Source organism: Aristolochia californica, unplaced genomic scaffold (genome assembly GCF_029961685.1).
Source record: "Aristolochia californica isolate CCGP_79_NKW_82.1479 unplaced genomic scaffold, dmAriCali1.0.hap1 SCAF_11, whole genome shotgun sequence".
In the NCBI taxonomy this organism is placed as follows: domain Eukaryota; kingdom Viridiplantae; phylum Streptophyta; class Magnoliopsida; order Piperales; family Aristolochiaceae; genus Aristolochia; species Aristolochia californica.
This window is the reverse complement of record NW_027181782.1, coordinates 5051165-5070029: the sequence shown is the minus strand read 5'-3', so window position 1 is coordinate 5070029 and position 18865 is coordinate 5051165. Positions and strand designations below refer to the sequence as shown.

General features: G+C 42.2%; 1 protein-coding gene across 3 annotated transcripts in view; it reads right to left on the bottom strand.

Moving 5' to 3' along the window:
• LOC137944269 (protein SHOOT GRAVITROPISM 6) overlaps positions 1 to 18865 on the bottom strand; it is a 107473-nt gene that overhangs the window by 62905 nt on the left and 25703 nt on the right. For all 3 annotated transcript variants that reach the window (XM_068789899.1, XM_068789900.1, XM_068789901.1), the window contains 10 exons: positions 18270 to 18375; positions 6627 to 6716; positions 6194 to 6271; positions 5951 to 6018; positions 5642 to 5741; positions 4990 to 5166; positions 4816 to 4905; positions 4609 to 4674; positions 3923 to 4021; positions 3721 to 3795 (listed from right to left, as the gene is read on the bottom strand). In XM_068789899.1, coding sequence (XP_068646000.1) covers positions 3721 to 3795; positions 3923 to 4021; positions 4609 to 4674; positions 4816 to 4905; positions 4990 to 5166; positions 5642 to 5741; positions 5951 to 6018; positions 6194 to 6271; positions 6627 to 6716; positions 18270 to 18375 — 949 coding nt within the window. The remainder of the gene's footprint in view (positions 1 to 3720; positions 3796 to 3922; positions 4022 to 4608; positions 4675 to 4815; positions 4906 to 4989; positions 5167 to 5641; positions 5742 to 5950; positions 6019 to 6193; positions 6272 to 6626; positions 6717 to 18269; positions 18376 to 18865) is intronic.

Below are 18865 nucleotides of genomic sequence, written 5' to 3'. Positions count from 1 at the left end.
GGCAGCTCTCCAGTCAGAACAACACAAATATGACCCAAAAACCTAGGCCCAGATAGTAGAACTTGCCAAGGTGATGGGCACCGTCTTCGAGGAGCCTCTCCCGGGAGATAACCACCCATCTGAGAAGTCAAAAAAGATGAATAATGATCAATGATCATCCTCTCATGGAATGTCCGTGGAATTGGGTCCTTGCGTCGCCGCACATCCATTCGGGACCTCCTTGCCCCTACCAAGGCAAATGTTGTTGTTCTCCAAGAAACCAAGGTGGCTTCTCTACCCCTTGGATACATCCGTGAGTTGTGGCACCTAAAGGAGCCCGACTGGGCTTCAATGGATGCAGTGGGATCGGCAGGCAGTATCCTACTGATGTGGGACACCAGTACTACTGAGGTGCTTGATCATAGCAGTGGCTCTTACTCCCTTGGCATCAAGCTGCGAGACAGAGGTTTGGGGAACATTTGGTGCCTAGTTGGTGTCTACGGCCCAACCAGATACCATGAGCGCCACCTATTTTGGGAGGACCTTTCGAGGACTTGTCAGATGTGGCCTATTCCTCTGATGCTTGTGGGTGACTTCAATGTCACTCGCTTTTGCCACAAGAAATCCCCGCCATCCTGGAGAATCACAACCTCCATGAGGCTATTTGCTGATTTTATTGGCAGCTGGGATCTGGACAAGATTACCCTATCTGGGAAGACCTTCACTTGGTCAAATGGCAGGCAGCCCCTTGTCCTCTCAAAGCTGGACCGATTCTTAGCCAGCAATGATTGGCTTCAGCTCTACAATATCGTCTCCAGCAAAGTGCTCAATAGAGTAGTCTCTGATCATTGGCCAATTATGATTGATACCCATTTTGGCAATTCCCCCCCCCCCCCCCCCCTTTTTAGATTCAACAACAATTGGATGACGGACCCTTCTTTTTATCTAACTCTCCAATCCTTTTGGGAGAATATGACCGTTGCAGGACCAAGAGGGTGGGCCTTCCCAATCAAGCTCAAGATGTTGAGGCCGCTACTGAGGTCTTGGGCTTTTGAAAAAAGGCCTCTTCCTCAGCTGTGAAAATCGATGCCCTTGCTCAGATAGCCGTTCTCGACTCAGAGGAGGAAGTCAGAGGTCTCTCTCCTCCGAAAGTCTCTCAGAGGTATGCCCTTCAAGGGCAATTGCAGTCTTTTGCCCACAGCAAGTTAGTGCACTGGAAGCAACAGGCAAGATTCAAATGGCTCTCCGATGGGGATGCTAATACTAAATTCTTCCATGCAATCGCCTCGGCACGAAGAAGGGCCAACCGCATTGCCATGCTTAGCGTCAACGGTGAGATCACCTCGAACCGAGCCATTATTTATGACTCACTGGTGAATTTTTTTGCAGATTTATACTCTGATCACCAACCCATCGGCCTTGCATAGGATAGAATAGGGTCTCCACTAATGCTGAGTATTTATTCTCCAGCATCATTTGTAATAAATGCCTTGTTAGTCTCTCAAATTCTTCTAATTCTCAAGCCTCCCCAATTCTTCTCTTCGCAAACATCAATCGAGCTAACTAAAATGTTGCTTGAATCCTTCACTTGAGGCTTTCCACAAAAGTTTGCTCGTTAGTTGCTCAATCTCTTTGGCCATTTCACTGGACAATGCAGTAAGGAAAGGTACTATGCTGGGATTCCCACCAAACAAGCCTTGATCAAAGTTATCCATTCTGCTTTAGAGATCATCTTTCCCTTCCAAATTGTAGTTGACTGAGCAATTTTTCAATTACTGGATTCCACAAACTTCTGTCAACCCAACCATTAAATAGAGGAAGCCCCAAGTAGGTTCGCAGAAGTGATTTTAGTCCAAATACCTGCCGAGTGGCCAAAGTATTAAAGTGTCTTGATAAACATTAAACCCAAATAAACTTAATTTTGCCTAGTTTATTTTCTGGCCTGTCATGAGCTCGAATATACGAGGGAGAGCCTTGATACGAATAACCTAATCAACAAAATCTTCTCCAAATATTATTGTGTCATCCACATATTGAATGATTAGGTTCACAATTCGATCATCCAAAAAGAGAGGATGGAACCAGTCAAGAACCATAGCCAACTTAAAAAGACTTTTCGAGTCCTTCAGCTACAATGTTAAACACAAAGGGGGAAATAGGATCCCTTGTCTAATCCATTGGCCATGGGAATGTGCCTCACTACTCAGTTTCTGGTCTCGAAAGCAAGAAATTTTCCTATTGAGGAATGATGTCTGGTGGGATAGTAGCCTACTAGCGTTCACCTTATCTTCGCTTTTGAGGAAAAGCAGATGTGCCAATCACGATTGTGCATATAGGAGCAATAAGGTGCACATGATAGTGGGAATTGTTCAGATATTCACTTGGAGATACCTCACCATCCAAGAATATGTTGTCAGGTGTGGCTATCGTACAGAGTGACATTATTTACCTTCGAGCAGAGTTGGTGTGGGGAGGGTAATGGTAAAGAGATTTCGGTTGAGATCATCGGTTTCAGTTTCCATAGAGACTGGAGCAGACACAAAGGGTAGGGGCGGATTCCAAGGTGGATTGCTGCTGGCTGGAAGCAGAGGAAAACTGAGTGTAGGATGTGTTGGATTCTTGGGTGGAAGTGGTGGGGAGAGGCTGCTGAGTCTATCTTTAAAACGCTCCATCCGAATTCAGAATTAGTAGTTTCAATCTTCCTCACTTGTCTTATTACTTTCATCTTTTTTCTCATCTTTCTCTCTTCCATTTCTGTTATCAAATTCTACCACCTTACTTACCTTCTGGTATCAATGTTTCTTTAACTTTTTCTGTTCACTGTGCTTGAAAAGTGAGGCCAGAAAATATGATTATAATGGTATGTCAATACCCAAACCTTTGGGTACAGAAAACCTCTTTCTTATTTACTAAATGTTATCTAAGTCTGGCATTCCCTGTGCTCCAAAGAAAACACCTCTCAAGGGCCTCATGCAATTGACAATATTAGTGACACCTTTATAAAAAAAAAAAAAAAAAAAAATTAGTGACACAATGGAGAAAGGATAAAACATAATTCGAAACACCTGCAAGGTGGACTTGATCAGCATTGCCCTTCCCGCAAAAGATATGACACCGCTTTTCAGATCAGGCAATCAAATTGAGCCCGAGATTCAGAGGAATAGGCTGCACTGAGCTCACAAGGAGATTGTGACATTTGCCTCGTGAACCCAATAGAAAGCTGAGCTAGCCCTACAAATTTCCTGACCAGAGGTCTGCTCATAGAAGTAAAACAGAGCCTTTAATGATATTGTATATTCAACCTTTGTGGAAACAAAGGACATCACCACAGAACTAGAACAAGGGCACAGAAACATGTAAGCCAACCACACTCATGGGCCCATTATAAGATGAGAGTCAATGCATCTCTGGCAATATTGACAAGCAAAGGGGAAAGGGATCTCCAAAGCTCTTAAAGAATCAGCAGGCAGGACCGTCAATAAGAAGTGTAAAGTTCATTAAGATTATACAAGAATGGATCTAATTTAACCATGCATATCTTCGTATGAAAAAAGGAACAATTATCCATTCACCATTATAACAACTTTTAACATTTATATCTTTTTTGTACTTCTATACAAACTTTTTCAAAAATTCCAAATAGAACATTAGATTTTAGGAAACTAAAGAAATTCCAAAAGTTATTTTCAAAATAATGGTGCAACATTATCTTCCTAGATAACCAAGGATAGCAGTAATCACCGTTAGAATTTGAGTCGCTAATTGTTCCCTGGCAAGAGGGTCATGCAGCAATACAACTAAGCGGGCAAAAAGCTCCTGCAAACAAGATATTCTAAATAACCATGTTCCGTTGAGTAGTAAAACAGAAATAAGATTATAACTAAAACAGTAGCCTTAAGAAAGTGTTGACTAATCCTGTCCAGAATATTCAATAGAACTGGACCTCAGGCTTTGGAATATCTATACGTCCTGCAGAATCAGCACACATTGAACTAGAAAAGGATGATCTGCGACGACAAATTTCTGAGATGCATCTGCACACCTGTAAAAGAAATAGTAACACCAGAATACAGAAGATACGCATGATTCTGATTAGCAACTACCATTAAAAAAAGAAAATACTCATTTAGATTTTTCATGAAAACATGTGAAAATTAGGAGAAAGATAAAAGGGCACTTAAAGGGAACAATTTACAAAGGGGACGCTATCTCCTATAATAAGGCATTGATGGTCAGTAGGTCGCTAATTAACAAATCTATCAGGATATTTTGAGAATGGGGAGAATTTTATAATGGAAAGGGCAAAAATACAAGAAAATTGTCCCATAATATCCTGACACTCTTCAAAAAACAGGAAAGGCCTCCAAGAAAGATAACTAATCTAAAATCACCCAACTAATTACATTATTAGAATTTACATTAAGAATGGAAGAGGTGGGATATGTGAATACAATAGATTTCCTCAGTCTCCCCTAGGAAGTAGGGAAGCTCGAGCAACACAACAAAGGAGAGGGGATTCTCTCTCGCTCAAATTTGCTCTAAAGGAAAACAGAGGCATGAGATTTATAGAACATAGAAAATCACTCAGAGACTGAAGATAACCCAGAAACCAAAAAAGTGATTTCTTACAGTGGCAGCTGCACAAGTATACTTCCGTGGAATAATCATCTTCAACAGAAATGGCCAAAGGACATGCTGCATAACAGTAAATGTCAGAACATGATACAAATTATAGTTATACAATTGCCATGATTTAAAAAAATATTACCGTGACTAATGGCAATTATATACAGAAAGCTGATATATACCACATCAGTTAATCTGCCATTCACTTACCTCCATCTCAGGAATAGTAATTGCAAGTAAAAGGAGGCCCTTTTCACAGATTGCTCTCAACTCTGATGGAGAAATGGTCCCCATTTTGACCTAATAATAACTCAGCACTTCAGAACAGTACAATTCAGTCAAAAACTAAAAGCAGCAGGTTCAGAAAAGAATTTAAACAGAAACCTCTAACTTCTTAGCTTGAAAAGTCTGAAAACTGCCACTGGTTTGTGCATCTTCCTTTGACTGCTCAAATTCTTTTATTTCTTCATCTGATATAGCAGAATGCCGTACAAGATATTCAACAAATGTCTCTCCAGCAGAACCAAACAAGTAACAGTTTGAAGCCATGACCGCAATCAACTGACATTAGCACAAAAAAAAGAGGGAAAGTGTTAAAATATGTTATTGACCTAATCTCAACATGTTATTGACACAAAACCAATCATATCTATTGTTGTTTCGTGGGTTGTGTGTATTTATTTGCTGTCCCTGCAAGTGATCTATGTCTAGGGACAAGTTATTTGACTAAGCCTAGACATAAGAGGGAGTATTGGCTGGTAAGAAGTCCCACATTCTTTGCCTGTAGAAACTCATGCACAAGTTACAGGATTGAGATTTAGACAAATTACTGTCGGAGGAGAGTCATGCATTAGTTTAGACTTGGAAAGATCTTGTGCTTGTTACTAAGGAAGAGATTTTCATAATTATTTTAATCATCTCGGAAGGAACTATCCCAACTTCAATGCAAATAAACCCATGCAAAAAACAAATAAATTGCCCTTCAGCTGATTCTTTTCCAAAATTAATATGCTCATTGTTCAAAACAAAAGACTACCTCTGCAAGCGCTTTTTTGACACCTAAGCTCTGCTCATCAAGCAATGATTTCGCAGTTTCCACAAGCACCAATCTTTTCCCATGCCAAGCTTCAGACAATCTCCAAGATGTAATGTTTAGTCAGGTCACTTTCATGGCTTAAAAAATTAACTAGTTAATAAAATTTGTATGCTAACTCTGAAATCAGAAAAGAAAAAATAGGTGAAGAAAAAAATTAACTGTTCTTCACCTATTTTTTCTTTTCTTTTTTTTTCCTATTCAAAAAAAATAAAAGAAAAAATAGGTGAAGAAACAGTGTGAAACGAATACCTTGGAACCAGATGTTTTAAGGCACAAAGCGCTCCAAACGTTGAAGGGTCTTCTTTTGATTTGCTTCTCTGAAAAATCACAAAAAAGTCTAAGTTCTCGAAAAGAAAACCAATTTTAACTTCACGTTCTGTATAGAGAATCCCCTAATAAAAATAATAGAAATAACCCATCACACTATACCTATCAAAATAAATAAATAAATTATTTAAAATAATAAATAGAAATTAGGTTAAAGTTACTCACATTCAGAAGAAACACAAAAAGATCCTCAGGATAAACCATACCGACAGTCAGAAAGCAATGTTGAACTTCATTATATGTCTGCAAAAAAAAAAATGAAGTAAGATATGTAATGGCTTTTTGGAGATTCAGAAAAATACAATTAGAAGCTCAAATTGTTGGATGCACGCAGAAGAAAGAACTAATAACTTTTGCAACCAATTCAAAAATATTAAAAAAATAAGGTTTGCATTTGTTAATTGAGCTAATATGACACCAAAAATGAGGATAGAGATAAAAATGAAATAAGAACAACTCGAAAATGACCCTCGAAAAGGCTCTGCAACCTATGAGTTGTGTTAAATGAGCACGTGCTACATGATACAATGGGTACTATCACAAAAGAAAATCCAAAAGCAAGCAGAATTTGATATGATCAATTAAAATGAGCCAATACCTTCAACCCCACTGAAAAGTCCTTTCTTTCATCTCTATTGTTACTGTTATATGCCACTGGCAGAAGTGCAGATAATATCACTACAAGTTCCTGCACAACAAATCAGAAAGCAGGTGAAAACATCTATAACTTATAATTTAGAGAGAAGTTCAACAAAAATAATCCAGGTCAGAGACAAACGTACACTAAAAGTTCAATACAATAAAAATTCTATGTTACTAAAAGAATGAAAATATTTTGTCATAGAAATACTTCTTTTAAGCAGTTATTCCATTAAATAAAGCTAAGCAAATTGTATCTACTCCAGAAAAGAAGGGAGAGAAAGAAAGAGAGAGAGAGAGAGAGAGAGAGAGAGAGAGAGAGAAATAAAACAACCATTAAAGCCTTCCTCTCCATGATGTTGAAAGATCTTAGAAATATTAAGATTTGACTGCCACTGCTGAAATTAGGTTCAGGAAATTTGTACATTCTTTTTTTTTTAAAATGATGTTGAATTTTATTAAGAAAGCTCAAACGAGCAGATTACAAGAGAGGAAGCCTTCCCAAACAATGAGAGATTGTTGGGAGGATCCGAATTTTGCCAATTTATCAGCCAAAGAATTGGCTAATCTAGGAACGAGGCTCCAATTACAATGAATGGATGACACAATGTCAGCAATACAATCAGTGATTGGCTAGTGGTGCCAAGGGGGGAGCTATCTTTTGAACACCAGCTGATGACAGTCTTTGAGTCTCGTCGATAAGCAGCTTGCCATGAAGCCTCTCTTAAAGATTTGGAGGGTGAATAGAAGAGCATACACTTCAGCAGTATTTTTTTTTTTTTTTTATAGAGCTCAAACGAGCAGATTACAAGAGGGCAAGCCTTCCCAAACAATGAGAGATTGCTGAGAGGTTCCGAATTTAGCCAATTTATCAGCCAAAGAATTGGCTGATCTAGGAATGCGGCTCCAATTACAATGAATGGATGACACCATGTCAGCAATACAATCAATGATTGACCAGTGGCGCAAAGGAGGGGAGCTATCTTTTGAACACCAGCTGATGACAGTCTTTGAGTCGCCTTCGATAATCAGCATGCCATGAAGCCGCTCTTTAAAAATTTGGAGGCCGAATAGAAGAGCACTCACTTCAGCAGTATTAGAATCAGCAATACCCACCGGCCCTGCATAGGATAGAATAGGGTCTCCACTGTTGTCTCTGAAAACACCACCAGCTCCAGCCGGCCCAGGACATCCTAAAGCACTGCCATCAAAATTGAGTTTGGTGCAGTCATAAGGAGGAGGATCACAGGTGGCCATAACCGGATTCCTACAAGGACCCGCCATGTGCGCGATCAAGCCCCAATTTTCTCGAAGGGAGACGCCCGATAGAGAAGCAAACTCCTTCCTAGAATGTAGCCAAGTCGAGATAAGGCCCACTGCCTGAGAAGCTATATTATCCGGGTTGTTAGCCTTGGAGTAGAATCTCAGGTTGTTTCGCTCTAGCCATATACACATGGGACATGTGCAAGGCATGCCAAGAGAATTATCTTGCCCAACTTAGGAAAGCATATCCCCATAACCATCTCAAAGGTTTCGAAAAGGTCCTAATGTAGCCCCATTTGGCGACCAATCATTTGAAATATCTTCATCCAAACTTGCCAAGAAAAGTCGCAATGTAAGAGAACTTGTTGGACTGTCTCATCGCACACACCACAAAGGGGGCAAGTGAGATCAAGGGTAGTGTAACCTCTTTTATGGAGGTTGTCAGAGGTGAGGAAATGTTCCCAAATGGTCGTCCACACAAAGAATTTAATTTTACTAGGCGCTGAGAGCTTCCATGCCAGGTTTGCCTTGCGCACATGCATTCTATAATCTTGTTTTCTAATGTGAGAATAGGCGGATGCAACTGTGAATCGGCCATTAATGTTGGGCTTCCATGTCAGTTTATCAACTGCATGCTCACGAACAGTAGTGTTACTGAGTCTGGAGAGGAGAGAGCAAAAAGGATAGTTTCCTCATCATTTAATCCCCGATGAAACGTGAGACTCCATGAGCGATCTCTCGAAGAATCAGCCACTGAGCCAGAGAGGTCCCTCGCCACCCTAGAGAGCCCTGGAATATCCTCAGAGAGGGGGCGGGGGTCGCACCATTCATCCGACCAAAAGAGGAGGATCCTTCTGTTGCCTGTGTGAAAGGAAGTTGCATCTCTGAATATTGGGAGGAGCTTTTGAATTGATTTCCATTTCGGGGATAGGAGGTGAGTAGCGCCATCCTCCCTCCACCAGGCACCCGAAGGTTGAAGATAGAACATGACCATATCACCCGAAGGCCGAGAGTCAAAGAGTGGTAGTCCAAGATATAGCTGGCAAATTTCCCACTGAGCACCCCAAATAGTCAACCATACCCTTAAGCACCAGTGAGTCGATATGATACCCTAGGAAGGTGGTTTTCTCCCAATTAATATTCTGACCAAAAGCCAGTTCAAATAGTCCCAATACAACAAGCAGTTTTCGGATTTGATCCATAGTACCAACCCCAATGCAAATTGTATCGTCTGCAAACTGAAGGATCGGCACATCAAAGGCTGCACAATCCGTAGTGGGAAGGAGCCAACCCAGATTTTTGAAATAACAATACTCACCAGCCCAACATAGGATAGAATAGGGTCTCCACTACTGTCTCTGAAAACAACACCAACTCCAGTTGGCCCAAGACAGCCTAAAGCACTGCCATCAAAATTGAGTTTGATGCAGTCGTAAGGGGGAGGATCCCAAGTCGCCATAACCGAATTCTTGCAAGGGCCCGCCATATGCACGATCAAACCCCAATTTTTTTGAAGTGAAATGCCCGATAGAGAGGCAAACTCCTTCCTAGTATATAACCAACTCGAGATAAGGCCCACTGTCGGAGAAGTTGTATTATCCGGGGTGCTAGCCTTCGAGTTGAATCTCTGGTTATTTCACTCGAGCCATAGGCACCATGGGACATGCGCAAGGCACGCCAAGAGAATTATCTTGCCCAACCTAGGAAGGCAGATCCCCATAACCATCTCATAGCTGTCGAAAAGGTCCTAATGTAGCCCCATTTGGAGTCCAATGTTCTGAAATATCTTCATCCACACTTGCCAAGAAAAATCACAATGTAAGAGAACATGTTGGACTGTCTCGTCGCACACACCACAAAGGGGACAAGTACGATCAGGGGTTGTGTAACTGTTATGGTCCCGGATCTCACACAACGATTCGCAGGGAAGAAGGAGGAGGAGGAGAAAACCAAGCTCGAAGGGGAATTTGAACCCTATGTTTCATTGAGGAGAACACACATCCTTAGGTCTGTTGAGGAGAACGCACACCCAAGAGCTCGTTGCGGAGAACTCCAAATCCCTTGTTTAACCTAAAATCAAAACTTACTTTCCTATCCCACTTTCCCCCTTAAGTAGGGTTGGCACCAACCAGAGTTCAAAAGGAATAATTACAATAATGCCCCTACGGCATACTAACTCAACAATTGAAATAAAATGAAGGAAAAGCACACTGAAAGAAAAGTGATTAACTGAATAACTCCATGACTCAGCCACGGCGCCTCTGAATGACTCGGTCCATGACATCACTCCCCTCTGGAGAAAGAGCTTGTCCTCAAGCTCGAATGCAGGATAGGCTGGCCGGAAATGTCTACACATCTTCCTAGGTGAGAGCCGTGCAATTGGTGTCAACCCACTAGACGAGGACCTCCCATAAAAAAAAAAACCTTCTGGAAATAGATTCCATGACTAGCACAAGCAACTAGGAGCCGGGGAAGAAGCAAGTGAGGAGCCCGCACTAACAGGCAATTGAACAACAATATCATGTCGAACTTTGTTTTCACACTGCATGCCTCTTTAATCAATTCAGTTGGGAGATTTTGTTCCTCATCTTATTTGATGGTGTGAATACTATAATGTTGCTCGTTTGCAGAAAGTTGGTGGATGTTGTCTTGCACAACTTGGGAAAACCATTTTGTACACGCTTCCATGCTTTCTGGACTATGTGCTCCATCCAAACAGAACACGAGACCTCTGTTGGAAGATAGGGCCCAAGCCCACACGACCAAGGAAGGCCCACATATCCAAGTGTGTCGAAAGATGGTCCAAACCCATAAGAACAAGGAAGACCCACACATCCAAGAGATGTGAAAGATGGGCTCAAGGCCCATACATCAAGGAGAAGGCCCACGGGCCTATACAATGATGGTAGGATGGTAAATAAAGAGTCATCTCATAGAGATGGCATTGATGTAATTAGGTTAAAATTCTAGGGTTAAAACCTTAAACCCTAAGTTCAGGGGTATTATTGTAATATAGTAGTTTCATTAATCTATAAATTGAGCTTTAGGGAATGGGTTAAGATAATCAAGTCCATAACCTCTTCTTCCTCCAGTTTTCTCCCAATAGGTTTCTCTCCCTTTTTCTCCATGAGCTAAATTCATGGAGTCCTGAAAATCAACATGGTATCAGAGCATTGATTTTCGGGACTCGTAGCTATGGTTTCTTAAATTCCAAACCCTTTTTATTTTTATTTTTTTCTATTTACCATGCCCTTGTTTTTTTTCTACTAGTAATTGCCACCATCATATGCTTGTTTATGCTTCCGCCCACTAAGTATTTGCTTTCACTGGCACTCGTCTCCGGTGCAAAGGCTGGGGCACTGGAAATATCTCTCCTGCAAAACACCAAAGTTTCAAAACAAAAGTACCAACAAGCGCTGACGTCTCCACCTCTCTCTCTCATGCAAAGTAAAATTCTTCGGTTTCTGGCTCAACGATATCATTAGCAGGAAGCAACCCACGACGGTCCTCGACCACCAACGCAGAGTTCCAAAGGAATTTTCAAAAGACTATCACGGTTTCAAAGTCACAAAAGGCAGGAGTCAGCCAGCCATGTCAGGGAAGAGAACCCCGCCAATGGATTTCTACAGCAGGAGTCGAACTTGGACGAAATAATTTGCGGCCGGAAATTTTTTTCTTATCTGCCAGAGACCTACCGCTGCCATTGCTACTGCTGCCATTTCCATCACCGATGTCATCGCCGAGCTTCAAACATTAACATGGGAGCATTACTCCATCTTCGGAAGATTCGGAAGTTTTTTTTGCTAAATCGGATCAATCCAGTCGTCATGACTTTTGTGACTTCTATTTGCTGAAATATCCATCCCGAGCCATCAAATGAAAGTCTCTAATCTTCAAAAATATTTTCCAGAAACTTCTCTTCACTGAGTTTTTGTCTCTGTTTTTCTGCTGCAGCTGGATTTCATACCGAGATACAGATTCGTGAGCTTCCGAAAATTTTTATCTTCCTTGCTGGATGGATTTTATTGAGGTTTATTCAGATGAGTTTATTCTGGAAGTCGTATTGCTTTGCTCCGTAAATTCGGTTGGAGCTTGATTAGCTAACTTCCCTAGATTTTCTTTGTTCATCGCTATCTCTGGTTTTTCGGTGCCATGGGAAGAAGACTATTGTTGGAAAATTTGATTTTCCTAACTTAGGAAACGGACTTAATCAAGCGCCGGTTCAATGCCTGTTCCAGCCCAACCCGGACCAGTCCGGGTCAACCCAGCAACCCAAGGCTGCCCTTCTAGCTGCTGTTGAGCAGCACCAGTAGACCGAGTCAACCCAGACCAACTCGGACAGAGTCACTTATTTTTTGCCTCAGTATATGTGCCCAAGTTTATACATATTTCAGCGCAACTCGGTAAATTTTTCTCTGGCTGGATTATTATTTTGAAGAATTGATAAATTATTCCTTGGTCAGCATATTATTTGGTACAGATATTTGCATTAGATAATTTCATGGATCAATTTTACAAGGATTATTTTGGTTCATGTTATATGGGCCCAAGCCCATTACAGCTACTGCTATTATGTCTCATTGAATGAGACATTATTATTGAAGAAGATGTGACCTCAATATATCTTACATCACCGTGACGGAGGAGCTTATTACTATATCCACTACCCGTAAGGACATCTATGTTATTACTAACTCTATGTTATACCCCCATGAATTGGCATTTATTACTCCTACCACTTGTGAGTCATTGTCCTGTGGAGGAACACGGTGATGGAGGAGTTTTTTTATTACACTTTCGAGCGGCATATAAACCCACTACCTACATTAATAGGAGTGGCACTACCTATAGAAGATAGGAGTGTGCCAAACATCCAGCATGAGTTATTTGACTGGATTAAAGAGCAATGTCATACGACTTGAAGTGATTTTACTCTCACTTTTCTTATGCCAGCTGGGCCTCATGAACGAGAGCACCAGTGTGAGGGGGAGTCCACCATCCAAGCGTGAGGAGGGCATATCTCTAGGTTATTTCTGCAGAAGAGAGGCCTCTAAACTCCTCCTCTGAGTCTAGAGAGGCAATCTGAGCAAGGGCGAAAGCTTTCTCCGCTGAGGAAGAGACCTTTCTCGAGGAGGCCCAGGAGCGCAGCAACGGCTTCAACAACTTGAGTTTAACTGGAAAGAACCATTTGCTCGGGCCAGCAACGGCCATCCTCTGCTAGAAGGACTGGATAGAGGGCTCCACCATCCACGCATTGTTGAATTTGAAAGGGGGGGTAAGTGGGTGTCAACCATGATCGGCCAATGATTGGAAACAACACGGTTAAGAACTTTGTCGGTGACATTGCTATATAGCTGGAGCCAGTCATTATTGGCTAAGAATCGATCGAGCTTGGAAAGGACGAGGGGTTCTCTACCATTTGACTAGGTGAAGGTCTTCCCAGATAGGATAATCTCGTCCAGGTCTAATCAGCCAATAAAGTCTACAAATAGCCTCATGGAGGTTGTGATTCACCGAGAGGGCGGGGATTTCTCATGGCAAAAATAGGTAACGTTGAAGTCATCCGCAAGCATCAGAGGAATAGGCCACTCCTGACAAGTCATCAAGAGGTCATCCTAGAAGAGATGTCGCTCATTGTGTCTGGTTGGACCATAAACACCCACTAGGCACCAAATGTTCCCTAAACCTTTGTCTCTCAGCTTTATTCCAAGGGAGTAGATGCCACAACAACGATCTCGCACCTCGATGGTATTGGTGATGCTGCCCGCCGATCCCACCACATCCACCGAGGACCATCTGGGCTCCTTGAGTGGCCACAACTCTCCGATATAGCTAAGGGGTAGAGAAGCCGCATTGGTTTCTTGAAGCACAACAACGTTTGCTTTGGTAGAGGCAAGAAGGTCACGAATGAATGTGTGGTGTCGCAAGGACCCAATTCCACGAACATTCTAGGAGAGAACAATCATTGATCATTCCTTTTCTTCTTGGACTTCTCAAATGGGTGGTTGTTTCCCAGGAGAAGCTCTATGAAGACAGTGCCCATCACCTTGGAAAGTTCCACTATCTGGGCCCAGTTTCTAGGTCATATTTATGTTGTTCTATCTGAAGAGCAGCCACAAAATTCTGAGATCTTTCACCCGGCTCCGGAAAGATGAAACCTCCCATTTCTGAATTGTGAGGGTATCGAGTAGCAGCACTAGGCCTTCCTAGGAGAAGTTGTCTCAGTTGACCTCATGAGCTTCAAAACTACTTCAAAACCTGAAACTCCCCAGATTTGTTCTCAAGCTAGATTTTGAGAAAGCATTCGATGAAGTCAATTGGAAGTTTCTTAATATTCTTTTAAAAAAAATGGGGTTTGGTGTTAAATGGAGATTCTGGATTCAAAGTTGCATCTCCTCGACCAGCTACTCGGTGCTTCTGAATGGTACAATGTGTGGTTTTTTCAAAGGCACTCGGGGCATTCGTCAGGGGGACCCCCTGTCCCCTCTGCTTTTTAATGTGGTGGCAGAATATCTCTCCTATCTGATTTATTCGGCCAAAGGTTTGGGGTAGCTTCTCCCCACAGCGGATATTGCGGCTTTTGACATACCAATTCTTCAGTTCGCAGATGACACTATTTGCTTTGGCATGGGCACCATGGATCAGATCAAGAAGTTGAGAGCTGTTCTTGGCCTATTCAAGTTGGCTTCAGGTCAGAATATTAAGTGGAGGAAAACCACTCCACTGAAATATTATATAGATGGAGCTGAGCTCATAGATAAGGCTGATTTTCAGGGATGCTCTCTGGAGAATAAGCCTGCTACATATTTGGGTCTCCCCCTCTTTGATTCCTGGCCCACGGTTGGGCTTTGGTCCCCCCTTATTGAGAAATTTGAGACGTGTCATGCAACATGGCGAGGAAAACTCCTATCCACAGCAGGTAGACTCACCCTGCTAAAGTCTTGCTTGGCTGGACTGCTAAATTATCTCCTATCTTTTATTAAGTGTCTAGCCGTTGTGTGCTCAAAGATAGATGTTATTCGTCGTCGCTTCCTATGGAGAGGATCTGAAGACACATTCAGATATCATTTGGTCAGTTAGAATTTGTATGCCTCAAGATAGAGGTGGGTTGGGCATTCGACCTACAAAGGACATGAATAATACCCTCCTGCTTAAGTGGATTTGGATCCTCAATGCCAACCATAGAAATTTGTGGAAAAATATGGTGTACCACTATCTTCAGATTCCTGAGCACTGGTGGAGAGAGGAAGGCGCTCCTCGCCATCTATCCCTGATTTGGAAATCCGTTTATAAGTTGCTTCGAGCCTTCAAGGTTGCGACCTCCTTCTACCCAAGAAACGGGAGAACTATTTTATTGTGGACTGACGAGTGATGCGGTCTCCGCCCCCTGTCTGAGGTATACCCAGGACTATACAGAATTGCTATAGACCTTTCATGCTCGGTAGCCGAATCGTGGAGTAATCTTTCTTGAAGTTTTCTCTACTGCCGGAGCTTGAATGATGATGAAGTTGTTGCCTTCAGCTCGCTTCTTTCCAGTCTCAGTGGTACCATCCTCCGGGAGAGAGTATAGGATAAGCTGATATGGAAGCCTAGTATAAGTGGAACATTCACAGTGGCTTTAGCCTATTCCCACATCAAGGAAGTTGTCCTCAGTCAGTCAAAACACAAAGCAAACCTCGCCTGGAGACTTTCAGCGCCTAACAAAGTTAAATTCTTTATTTGGACAGCCATCAGAGAGCAAATCCTTCCGGCAGACAATCTCCATAGGAGAGGCTTCACCTCATGGATGCTACTTGCCCCCTATGTGGCATTTGTGAGGAGTCAGTACAACATATTCTTCTGCATTGGGACCTCTAGTGGAGAGTTTGGATGGTTGTGTACCAGAAAATCAGCATACAGGTGGGCCTCCATCAAGAGCTATTTGGCACTTTACAGATGGTTCTTGGGACTCGCCTCCCAAAAATGGCAAGATTCTGCTCTCTGCTTATCTTGCTCACATCCCCTGGTGTCTGTGGCTTGAGAGAAATAATCGGAGATTCAACTCCAAATTCAGCAATCTAGATAGTACGGTCTCTTGCGTTGTGGGTATGGTTTCCAGCTAGCTCCACACCAAAAAGAAATTTGCTCCTCAGGCTGGTATCTCCCTTCGATGGAATTGGTGTCTTCTGGCCCACATGGTGAGCCCCCAGAGGACTCCGATAGTGGAAGCCTCCCCCCAGAGATTGCATTAAGTTGAATTTCGACGGTAGTGCTTTGGATGCCCAAGTCCGGCTGGTACAGGGGGGGCAAGGTGGGGGGTTTCAGAAATCACAGTGGAGAAACTATCTTCTCCTATGTTGCGCATGTGGGCATTGCAGATTCTACCATTGGGGAGGTGAATGCTCTTCATCTTGGGTTGAAGATTTTCAAAGACAGGCTTCAAGGGAAGCTGCTAATTGAGGGAGACTCTAAAGTGGTCATAAGCTGGTGCTTTAATTCAGCCACTCCCCCTTGGGGACATTGGCCAATTACTTCTTCTATTACAGAGATTGTATCTTCCATTTCTTGTACTTGGAATCACATTCCTAGGTCAGTCAATCCTGTGACCGATAGGTTAGCTAAATTTGGAACCTCCCAGCAATCTCTCATTGTTTAGGATGGCTCCCCCTCCTTGAAATTTTGCTCTTTTGAGCCTTTAAATAAAACTCAGCACTAATTCAAAAAAAAAAAAAAAAATGCAAGATCTCCTTCAAATTACAGAACTTCTTCTTCACTGGCCTCCAAAGTCAAAACTTTTCTTGTGGAGTGCTCTCCATGGGAAGATTCTAACCTAGGACAATCTGATTCGTCATAACTCCTTCTTTTCCAGCACTTTATGCTTACTTTGTGGGTTACAGAACGAGTCGATTGACCACTTGCTCCTTCATTACAAATTCTCTTGGTATATTTGGAACAGAGTTTTTGGTTTGTTTGTATGAATCTATGTTTCCCAGCTTCTATTTCAGACTTTATTTCTCCATGCTTGGGGATACACATGGAAAATTATGCTCCAAACTTGTTTATCCCTCATTCCTTGGCTGATTTGGACTGAGAGGAATCTTAGACATTTTCCACAAGTGTCCTCTTCTCAGGAATCCTTGGCTATGGGCTTTATCTCAAATTGTTGGATGGTTGAAGTCCCTAGATTTCTTTCTTGTTTTTTTAGAAAGAGATGAATTCATTAAACCAGAAACAAAAACAAGATTAGGCAGGCCTCCTACTTACAAGAGGAGCATGGAGGGAGGCCCCTTGCTTAGCACAACCGTCTGCAACAGAATTTGCAGATCGGGGAACATGGGGACCCAATACAGGTAATATGAGGAAGAATGTCCAAAATGGAGTAGTAAGCATCCCAATGACGCCATGGTGGGGGAGAGGGAGAGGAGAACCATCCGATGATCACCACAAAGTCTCCCTCAATGTGGAGCGGCCCGGAGAAATGCTCATGAAAGATGATGAGGCCTGTGAGGAGGGCCTGAAGCTCAACAACAATGGAGTCCGCGATACCCATGGGACAGAGTAGGACAAAAGTTGGGTACCGTCCAAGTCATGGAAGGCCCCACCATAACCTGCCAAACTAGGGTTGTCGAGGAAGCTGCCATCAAAGTCTCTAGATTTATTTCATGACATTCTTGGTGACTTATTGAGGAATAGTTGGGCTAAGGTAGCTTTTCAAGATTTGGTCTTTATTCCAAAGATGGTTGAATGGACACCACCTGATTATCAAATTATAAAATTAAATTTTGATGGCTCTGCTTTGGGAAATCCTGGTCCTTCAGGAATTGATGGTGTTTTCAGAGACTCTTATGGCAGAATTTTGTCAGCTTTTTCGGGTTCCATTGATATCTTTGACTCTTCTTCAGCAGAGCTTCTTGCTCTTAGGCAAGGGCTTTGTCTTTTTCGTGATAAATTTCAAGGCCAGCTTCATGTTGGAGAAGATTCCAAGAGTGTGATTAGTTGGTGTGATGGCAAGTCTCTTTCATGGTGGCATTGGCATTATTTCTATGAAGTTCATGACTTAGCTAGTCTTTTTGTCTGTAGTGGAGTTTAATTCCTAGAGAAGCTAATAGCTTAGCTGATTCTTTCGCTAAAAAGGGAGTCTCACATCAATCTCTTTTTTTTTTTTTTTTAAATAATGCTGAATTCTATTAAGAGATAGATCAAACGAGCCGATTACAAGGGGGGAAGCCTTCCCAACTTATTGTAAGAGACTCCCATTCTTGATATTTGTTTGTTTCTGCCGTTGGGCTTCTTTAATAGAATCGCGCTCTTTCTCGAAACAAAAAAAAAAAAATTATACATATATCAAAGAGAGAATTACCTCAAAATCAAGTAAAGGAGGACCAGTCTCTGACAGCAAAGAGGCAGTGAGGAGATTGTGCAAACTGCAGGTAGCAACAAAAGCAATTTCCTGATCTTTCATGTACCTGATTTAGGAAGAGAAAAAAGCTTTAAAGTCGAAGTTCTGAAAATTAATGTATTGCAAACTAGAAAAAACTCAACATAAGATCTAACTTGCAAAACTACATTATAACAATCCCAACATTTAGTAATAGGAAAGTGGTAAAGTTGGGTCTACCAAAATGACTAACCAAAATCCTGAAGCCTCTTCCCAATTAATAAGCATAAAATCTTTTCAATTCCAAATCCATGTAGGACAATCCTCAACAACCCCCACACCCCCCCCCCCCCCCCCCCCCCCCCCCCCCCCCCCCCAACCCCTCTCTTCACTTTTAGCCCTTATTATGGCACCTACGCATTAACAATTTGGAATGGAGACCCACGTACAAGTACCAACTCTGATACCGAATTAAAGTTAGGCCTCATTCCATCCCAAAATTGTTGGCTGAAGTTTGGAATCTCATTCAAAGTGATAAGTATAAGATCATTCTAATTCTGAGTCCATGTAGGACTATT